The sequence below is a fragment of the Phodopus roborovskii genome, unplaced genomic scaffold, assembly GCF_943737965.1.
Source record: "Phodopus roborovskii unplaced genomic scaffold, PHOROB, whole genome shotgun sequence".
Taxonomy (NCBI): domain Eukaryota; kingdom Metazoa; phylum Chordata; class Mammalia; order Rodentia; family Cricetidae; genus Phodopus; species Phodopus roborovskii.
Window position 1 is genome coordinate 10,410,660 of NW_026125052.1, and position 16,163 is coordinate 10,426,822.

At 46.3% G+C, this 16,163-nt stretch overlaps 1 protein-coding gene across 1 annotated transcript; it reads left to right on the plus strand.

Moving 5' to 3' along the window:
* The first annotated feature begins 1,893 nt into the window (after positions 1 to 1,893).
* LOC127220855 (cytochrome c oxidase subunit 5B, mitochondrial-like) lies at positions 1,894 to 2,202 on the plus strand. Its single transcript, XM_051182718.1, has one exon. The coding sequence runs from the start codon at positions 1,894 to 1,896 to the stop codon at positions 2,200 to 2,202; it is 309 nt and encodes a 102-aa protein (XP_051038675.1).
* Positions 2,203 to 16,163: the final 13,961 nt, after the last annotated feature.

Here is a 16,163-nt window from a genome sequence, read left to right on the forward strand (position 1 = left end):
CCCTCCTGGTTTCAGACCTGTGCCCGCTGAGGACACAACTAAGCGGTGGGAACAGGCTCACTCTGGAAAGCTGTACCCTCTCTGTGGGAACAGGCTCACTCTGGAAAGCTGTACCCTCTCTGTTGTCGGGTATCTGAGGAGTCACAGAGCATATTATTCTTGAAGTGAACTGGGTGGGAACTGTGGGTGGGGGAACTGAATCAACACTTCTGAAATCCTTCTAGGACAGCACAGTGATGGAGTGCTTGCCCAGCATGCACTAGGCTCTAAATTCTGTCTTCAGTACTGGAAAAAAAAAAAGAGGCATCATTAATTGGGGGCGGGGGAGATGGCGGCTGAAGATAAGATTTGTTTAGGGGAGTGCTTGCCTAGCATGCATGGAGTCCTGGCTTCTGATCACAAAGCTGGGCTGTCTGAGGTCCCAGCATTGTCATTCTCAAGACTAACCTGGACTATGTGAGTCCCAAAAATGAATAAATAAAAAAGTTCTGGAGCCAGTTGAGATGGCAGGGGGTAAGGATAAGTGCCTGAGTTCGTTCCCTGGAATCCACAAGGTGAAAGGAAAAAACTGACCACTGTAGCTCACCCTCTGCTCTCCTGATGCGTAAGCTCACACACACAGTAAATAAGTGAAATTTACAAAAAAAAAAAAAAAAAAAAAAAAAAAAAGTCTATCTTTTAGAAAAAAACTATCTGGGCATGGTGCCACATACTTTTAATCCCAGTACTTGGGAGGTAGAGGTAGGAGAAGTTCTGTGACCTACACAGCGAGACCCTGCTTCAAAATAAATAAGTAAATACTTAAAGAAAACAAAATAGTGCAAGCTCTGAACCTGAGTCTCTTTGTGTCTGTGTGGCCTGGCCCAGTGTGTCCCCTGAGTACTCCTCCCTCTCTTACCGTGTGGGCTCAGAACCTCACTGCTTCCCCAGGATCAATCAAGGAGAAAAACAGAGTGTCCTACGGAAGGATGCTTAACCCTGCACAGATGAAAAGGGTTAGAGTTAAGGCCGGGAACCCTCAGACCCACTAGAACAGTTCTCTTTTAAGCAGCTCGTAGACCTCCCCGAGATATGCCTATCTTAATTGCAGGAATCTGTGAAATGTGTTGCCTTATTTGGCAAGAGGGACTTGTCAGATGGGATTAAGGAGACTGAAATCTGAGGATTATCCCAGATTATTCACTGACCCTTTATTCACAAACTCATTAAAGAAGGAGAGAGAAGAATCAGGGTCAGAGAGGGTGGTGTGGTGATGCCCGCACACTGTGGTACCAAGGCCAGGAAAAGCCACAGACTGAAGTTGAAATAGACCAGAACAGATTCTTCCTAGAACCTGCCCCTAGGAAGAACACAGCTGTTGACAACTTGAATTAACTGCTACTGACCTTTGACCTCTGGTTGTTAGATAAGGCTATTGTGTTGTCCTAAACCACAGTTTGTGTGTGTTTGTTATGGCAGTAGCAAGAACTACCATAGGAAGCCAGGCAAGGTGCTGCCGGCCTGTAATCTTAGCACTTGGGTGGTGGCAGCGGGAGGATCAGGATTTCAAAGTCATTCTTAACGACACAACCAGTTTGAGGCTGACTTGGACCATGTGAGCCCTTGTCTCAAAGTCAATAAGATAAAATAATCTCAGGCCTGGAAAGATGGCTCATGAGCTAAGAGCACTTACTGTTGGTGCAGCATAGCTGCTTCCCAGCATTCTCTGGGCGGCTCACAACAGCCTGCAACTTCACTTCCAGGGGCTCTGATTCCCGACTCTGGCCCCTGCTGGCTCCTGCACTCACAAAGTACACCAAGTCATGCTACATGTGTACACAAAAAATAAAAAGTACATTAAGAAAAATAACAATCTTTAAGAAATAATAATCTTGGGAAGTGCATCTGCTCACGATGCACTCGGTTGCCACTGGAGGTGGTGTTCTTAGCGATGAGGAGCAGGCTACAGGGCTGGAGAGGGAGATCATGATAGCTGCAGAGAAGGGACTGGATCCATACAATATGCTGCCTCCAAAGGCTGCTTCGGGCACCAAGGAAGATCCTAATTTAGTCCTGTCCATCACCAACAAGCGAATAGTGGGCTGCATCTGTGAAGAGGACAACTGCACTGTCATCTGGTTTTGGCTGCACAAAGGCGAGACCCAGCGATGCCCAAGCTGTGGAACCCATTATAAACTGGTGCCCCACCAGCTGGCCCACTGAGCCCCTGCGTTAACTTTTCAGAATGTGATAGAAAGCTTATCTCTAATAAAGACCAGCCATTGTATTGGCTCCTCCCATAGGTGGCTAGTCTTATTTCTGTAAAAAAAAAGAAAAAAAAAAAAAAAAAAAAAAAAAAAGAAAAGAAATAATAATCTTAGGCCTAGAGAGATGGCTGAGCAGTTGAAAGCACTGGCTGTTCTTCCAGAGGATCTAGGTTCAATTCCCAGCACCCATGTGGCAGTTTACAACCATCTTTAACTCCAGTTCCAGGGGATCTGATACTCTCTTCTGGCCTCCAGGGACACTAGGTACACATGGCACATAGACATACATGCAGGCAAAGCACCCATACACATAAAACATATAAACAAAAAAAATTAAAAATAGTTAAACTGCTGATCTGAACAAGGGGGAGCTCATGGACTCCAGTCTGATAGCTGGGAAACCCGCACAGGACCGACCCAGACCCCCTGAACATGGGTGTTAGTTAGGAGGACTGGGCAGTCTGTGGAGCCTCTGTTAGTGGATCAGTATTTATCCCTACTATACGAATGGACTTTGGGAGCCCCTTCTGCATAGAGGGATACTCCCTCAGCGTAGGGGGGAGGGACTAGGCCCTGCTCCAAATGGTATGATAGACTTTGAAGACTCCCCATGGAAGGCCTTACCCTCCCTGGGGAGCAGAAAGGGGATGAGATGGGGGTTGGAGGAGGCAGGAGAGGAAGGGAGTGTGAGGGAACTGGGATTGACATGTAAAACAAGCTTGTTTCAAATTTAAATAAAAAATTATCATAAAAAATTAGTAAAATAATCTCTAAAGACCACAACCTGTTAGGATGATGTTTCTTTGTCCCAGCCCATGAATCTAGAGGAGTTTATACTGAATGACTAACATTTCCCAGGGCTGACCATGGACACAATAGCCTTATAAGCACTTTATCTGTACAAATTCCTTTTTAAAAAAAATGGGTAATTTACAAACATTTTATATGATACAGGATTCATCATTTTAAGTGGATAGTTCAGTGTTTTTTTAGTTTTCTTGAGGTTGTACAATCATCACTACTCTCCAATTCTAGAGCACTTTCATTACCTCCAAAAGAAACCTGACACCCATTAGTCACCACCTAGTCCCCTTCCATCTGCTCTCCCCAAACCACTGGTCTTTTTGTCTCTGTAAATGTGCCTATTCCAGACATTTGAGACGAAATCGTACATACATGACTTTCTATGTCTTTATAATGTGTTCAGGGTCCATTCACAACACAATGCATGTTCTTCACCTTTTTTCAAATTGCACTGTGTGTGTATGTGTGCGCATGCGTGCGTGGTGTGTGTACATTCCACAGCCACATGTGGTGGAGGTCAAAGAACACCTTGCATGCATTCTCTCCTTCTACCATGTGAGTCCCAGGGCTTGAACTCAGGTCATCAGGCTTGGTAGCAAGTGTCTTTCCTGGCTGAGCCATCTCAAAGACCCTATTTTATCTCTTTTTTTATGCTGAATGAGATTCCATTATAATAATATACTTCATTTTATTATTTGTCCACTCATCAGTTGATACCTTATGGCTATTACAGTAATACTTCTGTGAACATTTGTGCACAAGTCTTTATGTGATCGTGTGTTTCATTCTGTAGGGTATACACCCAGCAATAAAATTGCTAGTTTGCATGGTAACTATAAGTTTAACTTCACTCATTCGTTCATTCATTCATTCATTCATTCATTCATTTTGAGACAGGATCTCAAATGTAGCATGGACTAGCCTTGAACATATTATGTAGACAAGAGTGACAAGGAATGAACTTCTGCCCTAGTTATTCTAGAGTTCCCTCTGTAGACCAGGCTGGCCTTGAACTCAGAAAGTCCACCTGCCTCTGCCTCCTGAGTGCTGGGATTAAAGGTATGTGCTACCACCACCTGGCATTTCTCTTGTTTTTGAATGAAATAGATGCAATTCTTTGCCCATTTTTAAATCTGGTTACCTTTATATCCAGTTGTGGGAAATTTTTGTGTGTTTAGCAAATATCTTCCCCCTTCTTGTGGTTTCCTCTTCCTCCTCTACTGCTACTGATCTTTGTCCTGACCTCAGGATCCTACTGCCTCAGTGTCTCATGGGCTGGGATGACAGTACGCAACACCTTGACCATCTTACTGTGTTTGCATTGTGTTTTTGGTTTTGTCTTGTTTTTTGTTTCTGTTTTTTGTTTGTTTGCTTTGTTTTGTTTTTGAGGTAGGGTTTCTCTGTGTAGCTTTAGAGTCTAGCCTGGAACTCACTCTATAGACTAAGCTGGCCTTGAACTCACAGAGATCTGCCTGCCTCTGCCTCTAGAGTGCTGGAATTAAAGGTGTGGGAACACCAATGGCAGGCTTGTTTGAACTCTTTAGAGACAACAGTTACCTGTGGAACCCTGGCTGGCATGATACTCTCTATATAGTCCAGGTTGGCCTCAAAAACTCCTACCTGTCTTGGCTTCCTATCTTTTTTAAAAATGTATTTTATTTTTAATTATGTGTTGGGGGGGTGGATATATACATGTGAGTGCAGGTACCTGTGGAGGCCAGAAGAGAGTGCCAGCTTCCCCTGGAGCTGGAGTTACAGGCAGTTCTGAGTCACCAGATGTGGGTACTGAAAATGAACTCAGGCCCTCTGGAAGAGCAGTTTGCACTCTTAACATGGAAGCCATCTCTCCAGCCCATACTGTCCATTATTATAATTCTGAAAGAGGCCAGAAGAAGGGGATTTCCACTGCAACTTCCTTAATGACCAAAAGCTGAGACAGCCTACCTTTAAGCCCTCTGCAGTGCTGCCAGGCCTCAGGGTGCTGGCTTCTCCCTGGAGTCTTAATTGCAAGAAAGCTCAGCAAAGCACTGAGGCCTGTGTGAGTTGGTCAGGTTCCAGGGCTGTCCTTTCTTGACAGACCTTGGGGACCGCCAGCCCCCAAATAATGACACAGAGACTTATTAATTATGAAAGCTTTACTTTAGCTTAGGCTTGTTCCTGACTAGCTCTTGTAACTTAAATTAACCAGTTTCTATTAATACACATTTTGGCTCATGGCTCTGTACTTTTCCTCTGTTCTCTAACTTCCAACTTGCTTCTGAGTGTTGTTGGCCAACTCAACCCTGAGCCAGATTCTAACCCAGAGTTCTTAGATCTGCCCGGAAGCCCCACCTAACCTCCTTGCCTACATATTGGCTATTTCAGCTCTTTATTAAACGAATCAGAATAAAACAGTGACACATTTTCATACAACATGATCAAATTTCCTGAAACAGAGGGCAGCCCCAGGCTGAGTCAGAATGGCCTGAAGTTTCTAGAAGGGAACCAGAAGAGGCAAAACCCAGAGGTCAGGTAAAGGAAAGGTATGGCCAGAGGCACCTCAGGTATCAGGGCCTGGGAGGCAGGGGCCAGGATTGGTCCCTTTCTGGATTGATCTGCCAGGGGAGAAATGGGACCATTCCTGTCAGACCTGTTGGAAGAAGGGAAGAACCGGGATGTGAGGAGTCAAACAGGCAGGTGCCCTATTGCCTGGAGGCTGCTGGTCACCTGGTGGCACACACCCTCTCAGCTACCCAGGAGACAACAAGTTCACCAATGAGCCAGGAAGAAAAATTTTCCAGGAGCCATGGGTCCCTGGTGACAGGGAGATGACAGATCTGTGTGTCGTCAGAAGCCAGGAATTCCAGCTGTAGACCTGCATTCCCTAAGGTCATGGCTGTGTTCAGTGATCCAGTGTTATTAACATGCTGCCCCCAAATCTTCTACTCTGCCATCTTGACTGGTTTCATTTAAAGGCCATTGAAAAACAGCAGGTGAAGAAGCTCACTTTGACCTTCCTTGTTATTTTTAATTTGGGAGTGTGTGTGTGGGTGTGTGTGAGTCAGGGTTTCTCTCTGTAACAGTTTGGATGTCCTAGAACTCACTTTGTAGACCAGGCTGGTTTTGAACTCACAGAGATCCTCCTGTCTTTGCCTCTCAAATGCTGTGATTAAAGGTGTGCAACCTTCCTTGCCCTTAAAAGTAGCAGGTGAGGGATTAGGGGAGATAGCTCACTGTCTAGCATGCATGAGACCTGAGGCTCATCCTCCACCCTAGGAAGAAAAGAAAAAACAATAGATGAAATCCCTGTGTGAGCCCGGCACAGTGACACCCACCCGCAACCCCAGCACTCTAGAGACTGAGGCAGGAGGATTGATCATCCAAGGCTACACAGTGAGACCTTCCTTTAAAGTATAATCTTATTTGAAAAATGTCCCCTCTGTCCCAGAAGGGCAGGGTTATTCTCACCCTCTAGGACGGGAGTGTGAGGCTCAAGGAAATGTGAACAAACCTCCCCCAACTCACCCTTCCCTTCGTGGTTACTTCCCCACCCAGTTCACCCTTCCAACCCACGCCCTTTATCACATCTTCCTAATTTGCTACTTTTGTCCCATTCAGCTCTGCATCTTTAGGCCTTCAGGTTCTTATGCATTCTCCTGTGCCACATTAAGCTGCTCTTACTCTGTATGCCTTCTCCTAGTACTTTGCCTTATGTCAGTTGAGTTCTCAGACCCAGCCCACAGACGCCAGGACAGTGTCTTTTTCTCCCCTACAGCTGTAAATGGCAATGTAAACGCCGACAGTGATGTCCTCCACACATGAGCCATGCCCATTTACACAAGGAACAGCTCTAGGCTCTTTCCACCCATGCATCTGTCATTGTCACCCTTGCAACAGCTTTGTAGGCAGGCCCTGTCCCTGCTTCTGTCAGTGAGTACATCCAGACTCACAGGATGAGCGGCTTCGCTAAGGGGACCCAGCTGCTAAGCAACTGGACTCCAGTCCAGGAGTGTGGCTGTGGGAGTGTCCAGGATTGCTGAGGAAAGGCAGTGAGTGATCAGGGGTGCTTCTCAGGCTGGATTTCAAGTAGGGGGCTCCAACAAAGAGGAAGAAGCAGGGTTACCAGCTCCTGGAGCCCAGCACTCATGGCTGCCGGCTGCTCTCACTCACTGACTCCTCCCAGCCTGGGCAGGAAGCCTCTGAAGATCGTGGCTTCTTGTGACCCTAAAGCAGGTCTGAGCAAGAGCTTTTGGGGGGACAGCAGGACACCAACTACACTGACTGTGTTCCTAGGTTTGGAGAGCTGGACTCTTGGGATCTGACGGAGCAGGCAGGAAAGTGCATCTTAATAGAGCTCCTGATGCATAGAAAAATTGGTCCAACTCCTTCACCAGCCAGGAAACCCAGCCAGAACTCAGAGTGAAAAGACCTTCCTAGTCACACGGAAATGACAGAAGGGAATTCAGACCCAGTTGAACCTATCCATCAACAGTAGTCTTCCCTGGAAAGAGAGAGCCACCTTAACCTCTGGAGTTAGAATGGACAAGAGCCTGAGACTGGCAGAAAAAGTCACAAGGCAACAACAGATGGACTCAACTATATAAATATAGTTGAAATGTCTAGAAAACTCACTTCCCAAGGAGTAAGAACTTATGAGGGATAATAAGAGTAGCATGAAGGCAAGCAAAACTATAAATTCCTGCTCTTGAGAGGCAGAGGCAGGAAGGTCTTGAATTTAATGTCAGCCTAAGCAACACAGTGAGACTCTGTCTCTAAACAAAACAAAACAAAACAAAACAAAACAACAACAAACCAATATTGGCAGCATATTGGAAGCAACATTTGCAACAAGTAAGGCACAGTTATATATTTGTAACTATTTATCGGTCTGCCATTGTCTACCTAGCTAGACATTGCATCCAACTTCACCAAGAAAAGCATTGCTTAGGGCTGGAGATGGAGTCCAGTCAATGTTGTGCTTACTATCACACATGTACAAGCCTTGATGTATATGCCACCAAGCTTATACAAAGCCTTGGGGTTCAGATGCTCTCTAGAACCACATGAACCAGTCATGGTGGCCACACCTACAATCCAAGCATGGGGAGGTGGAGACAGAAGAATTAGAAATCCAAGACCATCCCCAGCTACACAGCTAGTTTGACGCTACTCTGGGTTACATGAGACCCTGTTTTAAAACCAACCAACCAACCAACCCCAAACCAAACAGTCCAACCCCAGTAGCAGCTGGAAAGGCTCAGTTCTTTCTGCTGCTCTCCGTCTTTCACTTCCAGAAACATGGCCACTTGGGTGACTGTCTCTGATGTGCCACCAAAGTGTCTAGTGAAACGATGCACAAGCCATCTACACCAGAGGAAAGTAGAGAAACACGAGCAGTGTTCTTGTGCCTGAGTCAGAATGAGGATGGCATGGAGACCCTAGCAGGTGACATAGGGCAGACTGTGGATGTCCCTCCACACACACACCCAACACCTTAGTCAGGATGCAGCCAGACCAGGACTGCCACCATATTCTCCATGATGCAGCCTATAAGATTAAGGACAATAAGAAAGAGGACGTGGTGCTCACCTTTTGACCCCTGTAATGTGCCCCTTAAGACCAAAATGCTCAACAAAGCTCCAAGGATGCCATCAAAGAGAAACTGATGGGAGTCTGGAGAGGTGGTACAGTGGTTAAGAGCAGGCACTGTTCTTGCAGAGGATTCAAGCTGGTTCCCAGCACTCACAGCAGGTGGCTCACAACTGCCTGTAACTCCAGGTCCAGGGGATCTGAAGCTTCTGTCCTCCAGGGGCATCTGCACTCATGTGCTCTTGCTCACACAGAGGCATACAGGTACATATAATTAAAAATAAATAAGAATGGAAAAGAAGAGGAGGAGGTGATGGAGGGGGAGGAGGAGGTGATGGAGAGGGAGGTGATGGAGGGGGAGGTGATGGAAGAGGAGGTGATGGAGGGGGAGGTGATGGAGGGGGAGGTGATGGGAGAGGAGGAGGTGATGGAGGGGGAGGTGATGGAAGAGGAGGTGATGGAGGGGGAGGTGATGGAGGGGGAGGTGATGGAAGAGGAGGTGATGGAGGGGGAGGTGATGGAGGGGGAGATGATGGAGGGGGAGGAGGAGGTGATGGAAGAGGAGGTGATGGAGGGGGAGGTGATGGAGGGGGAGGTGATGGAGGGGGGAGGTGATGGGAGAGGAGGAGGTGATGGAGGGGGAGGTGAGGGGAGAGGAGGAGGTGATGGAGGGGGAGGTGAGGGGAGAGGAGGAGGTGATGGGAGAGGAGGAGGTGATGGAGGGGGAGGTGAGGGGAGAGGAGGTGATGGAGGGGGAGGTGATGGAGGGGGAGATGATGGGAGAGGAGGAGGTGATGGAGGGGGAGGTGAGGGGAGAGGAGGTGATGGAGGGGGAGGTGATGGAGGGGGAGGTAATGGGAGAGGAGGAGGTGATGGAGGGGGAGGTGAGGGGAGAGGAGGAGGTGATGGGAGAGGAGGAGGTGATGGAGGGGGAGGGGGAGGTGATAGAGGGGGAGGGGAGGTCATGGAGGGGGAGGAGGTGATGGAGGGGGAGGTGATGGGAGAGGAGGAGGTGATGGAGGGAGAGGAGGAGGTGATGGAAGAGGTGGTGGTGGTGGAGGAGGAACTGGCAGAGGTGGTTAACAGCTTGCAGCTATGGATCATGTGGCAGCTCCAGACCTGCCTCTTCTGACCAGACCAGAGGCTGAGGAGAGGGATCCTACAGGGGGTGGAGGAGGCAATCCCTTGATCCTGGTTGCCAAATAGTCCCTCCAATCCCTGCACTCTCTTTCTCCTGCTATTTTAAGTGGCTTTTGTCTTCTAATTCTTCTTGGTTTGGAGCCAACCATGTCTCCCTCAAGGCGCCCAGCTGGGGGTGGCTGGACTTTTTAAGGTTATCCTACTCTCTATCCTTGTCCTTCCTTGTCCTCTGCTGTCATCTTCTAACCTCAATAGTGACTTTGTGCTTGTCTGTTCAGTTCTGTGTGTAAGTCAATGCTGTGGAACCCACCCCTCCTCCCCAGTTCTCCCCTCTCCCCTTGGAGGTGCTCAGAGGCAGGATCAGCAACAGAGCATCACACACACACACACACACACACACACACACACACACACACACAATTAAATAAATAAATAAAAATAAAAAATAAATAAATCTAATTAAAAACAAACAAAAACATTCTTAAAATATGTTCTTGTATTACTTTGTATAAGCATCTGTTTTGGAGATCCCAAGAATTTGGCTGGAGGGCCACCCCACCACCACTCCCTGGCCGTGTGACCTTGGGCAATTTCTTTGAGTCTGTTACTTTGTGGAAGGCACACAGTGTCTCACTGGATCTTGCTGGGCCTCAACAAACTAAACTCAGGTAAAATCCTTGGCATAGTGTCTCGTTTATAGCAATTCCCCCACCACATCATTCCAACATGTGGGCACAGCTACTGAAAGACTCAATTAGAAAAATCTAGAACATGTTGAGTTGGAGAAAAAAAAAAAAAAAAAAGAAAGAAAAGAAAGAAAAACACCAGTCTGCAAAATTGGCATGAGAATATGATCCCTTTTATGAAAAAATTATTTTTATCTCTCCATCTACATATATATCTATGCATCATGAGCTGTCTGGAATGATCGTCATCCAAATGTTGTAGAAATTTCTGTAGTATAATTTTTCTTTTTTTGCTTTTCTTTTATGTGGTTGAAAAAGAGATGTGTATTTTTTTTTCTTAGCAGAATCTGTTTTTAAAGGAAAACAATATAGTAATTCATGGTAAGAATCATTAAAGTACATATACCCTTTAACCCTGCTATCTCCTTCTGGGGCGCTGACCTGAGGAAATAATCCAAATGGAAGCAATGATATCCATAAAAACATGTTGCAGCATTATTCATCATGGGGAGAACTGAGTAACCATGTAAGTGACTTACATTAGGGTAATGATTATTAAATGATTCATTCACTGGAACACTATCCAACAATTAAGAAGAGAAAGATGACGACCATGGCACACAGTGGGGAACTGCTTGTGAAAACTGAGACGCTAAAGGGGCATAATACAAAATTAGACCCGTGCCTGGATACTCAGCAAAAATAAGGCTTGCCCTGGACAAGCACAGGAAGGAAAAACGGGCAAATAAAAACAGTGCCAGCATTACCAGGGTTTTTAATTTCATTTACGATTCTGCCTAATGTTTCCACTGTACCACTTGTCTATAATAGTTTACAAGTTTGGCTTTAAAGTTCCCCTCAGGGAAAAGAAAGACAGGAGAAGCAGAGATCTGGGATCTTCTACTGGGTTCTAGCATTTATATGAGGTAAATGTAAATTCTGGTTAAAGAGATCAAAGAGTGCTGGTCAGTGGTGGCTCACGCCTTTCATCCCAGCTACTCGGGAGGCAGAGGCAGGAGGATCTCTGTGAGAGTTCGAGGCCAGCCTGGTCTACAAGAGCTAGTTCCAGGACAGCTTCCAAAGCCACAGAGAAACCCTGTCTCAAAACAAAACAAACAAAACAAACCAAAAAAAGAAAAAAGAAAAGAAAAGAAAGAAAAGAAAAAGAAATCAAAGAGCTTACTTAATAGAGCAATTGATGCCCAGAGTTTAGAAAGACTCAATGTTGTCACAAAGTCAGTTCTGTTTTTGTTTGGAGTTTTGGTTCCATATAGCCCATGCCATTTTCCAAAATGCTGTGTAGCTGAAGCTGACATTGAACTCCTGAGGTCCCTGCCTTCATTTCCTGAGTGCAAGGACTTCAGGTGTTGGACACCTACCAGGCCTATTCAGTACTGGGGATTGCATCAGTGTAAGCTTGGCAAGTCTCTAATACCTGAGCTACATCCCCAACGCATCCACAGAATTGTAACAGTGGTAAATCCTCATTCTCTCAGTGCTGGATATGGAACTCAAGGCTGCTGCATGCTAGGCAAGCACTCTACCATTGAGCCACAAGACCACACCCAGCCTAGTTAACAGCTAATTTTTGAATGCTGAGACCACAGCCTGCATCTGACAGTTTAGTGCCAATTGTGTTGTACTATCTGAAAATACACCAGCTACACAACACATTTCTCTTCGGCTCATCTCCCACACCTAGCTGCTCCTCTGGCCACCATCAGCTCCACTCTGAGGCCAGACTGAAATGACAGCCTTTCTGTGTGCACAATGCAGGTCCCTGCGCCAGAAGGACACACAGACAGGTCTACTCATCACTTCTTACAACTGGGCACATCTCATGACCCTTCTTGGGTTTCTAGGATCTCCCATACTCCAAGGAGTAGTAGCCAACACTGAGCCATTACACAACTCAGTCATTTCACTCTGTGGCTTTCCTTGCTGAATCAAGCAAAAGAGAATGTGTTTCTATCCCAGGAAATGGATGGCGCCACAGAATAGGGACAGAGTAAAATGGATCTTTATCATTAGAGCTGATCAAAGATGGGGTACTTGAGTGGTGGGTGTATGTGTGGATTTGCTATCTGCAGATTCAAGAAATTCCCTATGGGGAATTTTTTTTGGGGGAAACTGTTTCTGTAATGAACACCTGCATATTTTCTTCCTTGTCATTATGCCCTAAACAATGCAGCCTACTATTTATGCATACTTACTTTACATTAAAAATTACCTTTGGAAAAGTGAAGATGGACTTTCTGTTCCACCAGGCCCTGCAGCCATTTAGCCCCAATTAAACACACCAACACATATTTTAATTAGAATCTATTTGGCCAATGGCTCAGGCTTCTTACTGGCTAGCTCTCTCTTGATTATTAACCCATAACTATTAATCTATGTATTTCTACATGGCCTTATCTTATGAGAGGACACCTGGCACATGCTATCCTCCCAGGATCTACATGGCTTCTCCTTTCAGCCTCTCTCTGCCTCCTCTCCCCAGCATTCTCCTCATCTGGTAGCCCTGCCTATACTTCCTGCCTGGCTATTGGATAATCAGTGTTTTTTTCATCAACTAATAAGCAAAATATATATACAGAAGGACATCACATGAGTGTTTACTTGCTTGTATGTGCACCACATGCATGCCTGGTGCTTGTAGAGGCCAGAAGAGGGCACCAGATCCCTCTGGAACTTGTCAAGTGAGCCATGATGTGAGTGCTGGGAACTGAACCCAAGCTCTGTGCAAAAATACCAACTGCTCTTAACTGATGAGCTATTACTCTAGCAACCCCCCCCCTTTTTTTTAAATTACATTTATTTATTTGGGGTGTCTGTGTATACCATGACTCTTGTGAGGGTCAGAGGACAACTTGCAGAAGACAGTTCTTTCCTACCATGTAGGTCCTGAGGATCAAACTAGGATTGTCAGGCTTGATGACAAGTGCCTTTACCCACGGAGCCATCTCAACAGCCCTATTTACACAGATTTATACTGCATTAGGTATTACATTGTAGCATAGAGATGCTTTAAATACAGGAGGAGAGGCCAGGCATGGTGGGACATGCCTGTAAATCCTAGCATTTGGAAGGTGGAGGCAGCAGAATCCCAAGTTAAAGGTTACTTTCAGCCACAAAGAGCTCAAGGCCAGATTACATAAGAAACACAAAAAAGTACTGAGAAGACAACAACCAAAGTCCCAAAATGGAAGATTACCCATCCGATGGACAAGCCACGGAAGGATCCCCCTCCCACATTGCCATGTGGGGATGTAACCATCCTCTTGTCCCCACCCCAGGATGGAAGATGGGTGATGACGGTCTTCTGGGCTTTCCCAACTCTATCTGGAGCCTTGAGGAAGCATTCACCAGCTAGATTCCTGGGCCCCACCTCCAGGAGGTTCTGATTCATGTGGAAAGGGTGGGGCCAGGCTGAGTCACAAAGGTGGCCCTGGCTCCCATCTAAACCCTACACATGCTCCCTGGGGTGCCTCAGCAGGGAGGACCCAGACATCTCAAGTGGCACAAGCCCTGGCCATTAGGAGAAACCCGAGTGGCCACAGTTTATCTGATGGAACACCTCCCCCAGTGCTCTGCTGGCTTCTTGAATGTCAAGATCAGGGGAAGGCTGGGGCAGGGACTCTAGAGCAGCACAGGCCACCTACCAACTGCTCTGAGACTAGGCTGTCCTGGGCCCTAGAATAAAAGAATTGGTAAAAAAAAAAAAAAAAAAAAAAAAAAAAAAAATTCCTTCCTTTCTTTCAGACCTCAAAACCAAGTGCCCCTAGATTCCCATAGCTGTCTGTAACACCTAAACCAGCAACCCCAAGGTTTATCTCTCTGAACATCTGACATGGCATCAAGCTCCGTGAGAGCACGACAGGTCTTATTCCTCTGTTCATGCCCAGTACAGTACTTGGCACACCAATGGTGTCATGAATAAAGGAGAGGGAGTAACAGTTACCACAGGGTCAAAGAAGGACTGGCATTCATTCCCGCCAGCACATGGGAAAAACACGTGCTTACCCCTACAAGGTGGGGGACCCCATCCTTCATCATCCACTAGAGGCTGAGTGTAGCATGCTTCCATCTGCAGGGTTCCTAAATCACTTCTGGCACTGGGGTACCCTTTGTTATGATAAGGAGTCAGTTAGAGAACCCTGGGCTAAGGAGGACAGAGCTCAGTGAAGGACTGCTTAACATCTGGAAGGCCTGTCTTACAGCCCCAGCACAGTGAAACAAACCACACACATGTGCTCACATGTTCATGGGTGCGCGTGGGAGCACACACCCACACACACACACACACACACACACACACACACATGCATGGCATACAGCCAAACAAATCACACACAAACATACACATACACACACATGCATGGCATAAAGCAAAACCACACACACACACACACACACACACACACACACACACACACACACACCACACGCACAGCATACAATTTCCAGGTGAAGGGTGAAAGTGAAAGGCCAGGAGTAGCTCAAGGGGAGACACTTTGGTTTGTCTTTGGGGTAAGAGATTTACTAAGAAGTGACTTAATGCCATGGACCACTGATAGGCAGCAGCACAGTGTGGGCTCCCAGGCGTTCAGGGCCTGGTGCTATGGGCACATAGATAACTTGACTGGGACTCTGAAGACAATTCAAGTTCCCCAAGGCAGAGTAGGGGTCCCTTCCTACAGGTCTCAGAGGCAGAGGGAGGTTTCATGTGGCCAGGCTATCTCTGATTCCCCTGCAGGCAGCAGGGGAAGAGATGGGGGGGGGGTTTCTTGCATTGCCAGGAGGGAATATGCCACTTTGAAGAGGAGGGCACATCTAGTTGAGGCATAGGCATATGGCAGCCCTCCCATGTCCAGGGAGTATAAAAACCTGAGGTCTATGAAGTAGGACACCTGAGGAGCCTGTTAGGGGGCTCGGGGTTCACAGGCTTGTCCTTTCTATCATACAAAGAGGTTGCTGCAAGGGAGCATGGCCTGAGCAGCAATCTGGTCTGGATTCTATCAGCCCATTAAAAAAAAAAAGGAAACTGAGGCTTAGTTCAGCAAATAACCAATTACCCGACTTGAGCAAGGCCACAGATCTGATTCCTAGCTTTGCAACAACAACAAAGGAAAGTTCTTTTTTATGGGGAAATCGCAATTACTGAATCTGGAAGGAATAATAGAATCAGAAACCAATACTTTTCAATCTTCAATTTAAGAAATGATTTGGCAGCTGGACGGTGCTGGCTCATGCCTTTAATCCCAGCACCAGGGAGGCAGAGGCAGGTGGACCTCTGTAAGTTTGAGGCCAGCCTGGTCTGTAGAGCGAGTTCTAGGACAGCTAGGGCTGTTACACAGAGAAACCAGTCTCAAAAAACCTAAATAAATAAATAAGTCTAAAAAAAGAGAAAAGAAAGAACACAGCAGTGATGGCACACGCCTTTCGCAGACAGGCAGATCTCTGTGGGTTTGAGGCCAGCCTGGTCTACAGAGTGAGTTCCAGGACAGTCAAGGCCATACAGAAAAACCCTGTCTTGAAAATCCAATTAATTAATTAATTAATTAAAGTGTTTTTGAAAAGGTTGAAGTCAAATTCAACCCTTAGGATACAATCAGGCAAACCCAGGATATAGGATACATTCTGTATAACAAATGGCCTTGAATAATAATCTCAAATGTGATTTTTTTTTAAAAAAAGATGTATTTATTTTTATTTTATG

What these genes read in the sequence shown, in the direction of transcription:
- LOC127220855 (XM_051182718.1), top strand. Translation starts at nt 1,894, where the DNA reads ATGCACTCGGTTGCCACTGGAGGTGGTGTTCTTAGCGATGAGGAGCAG.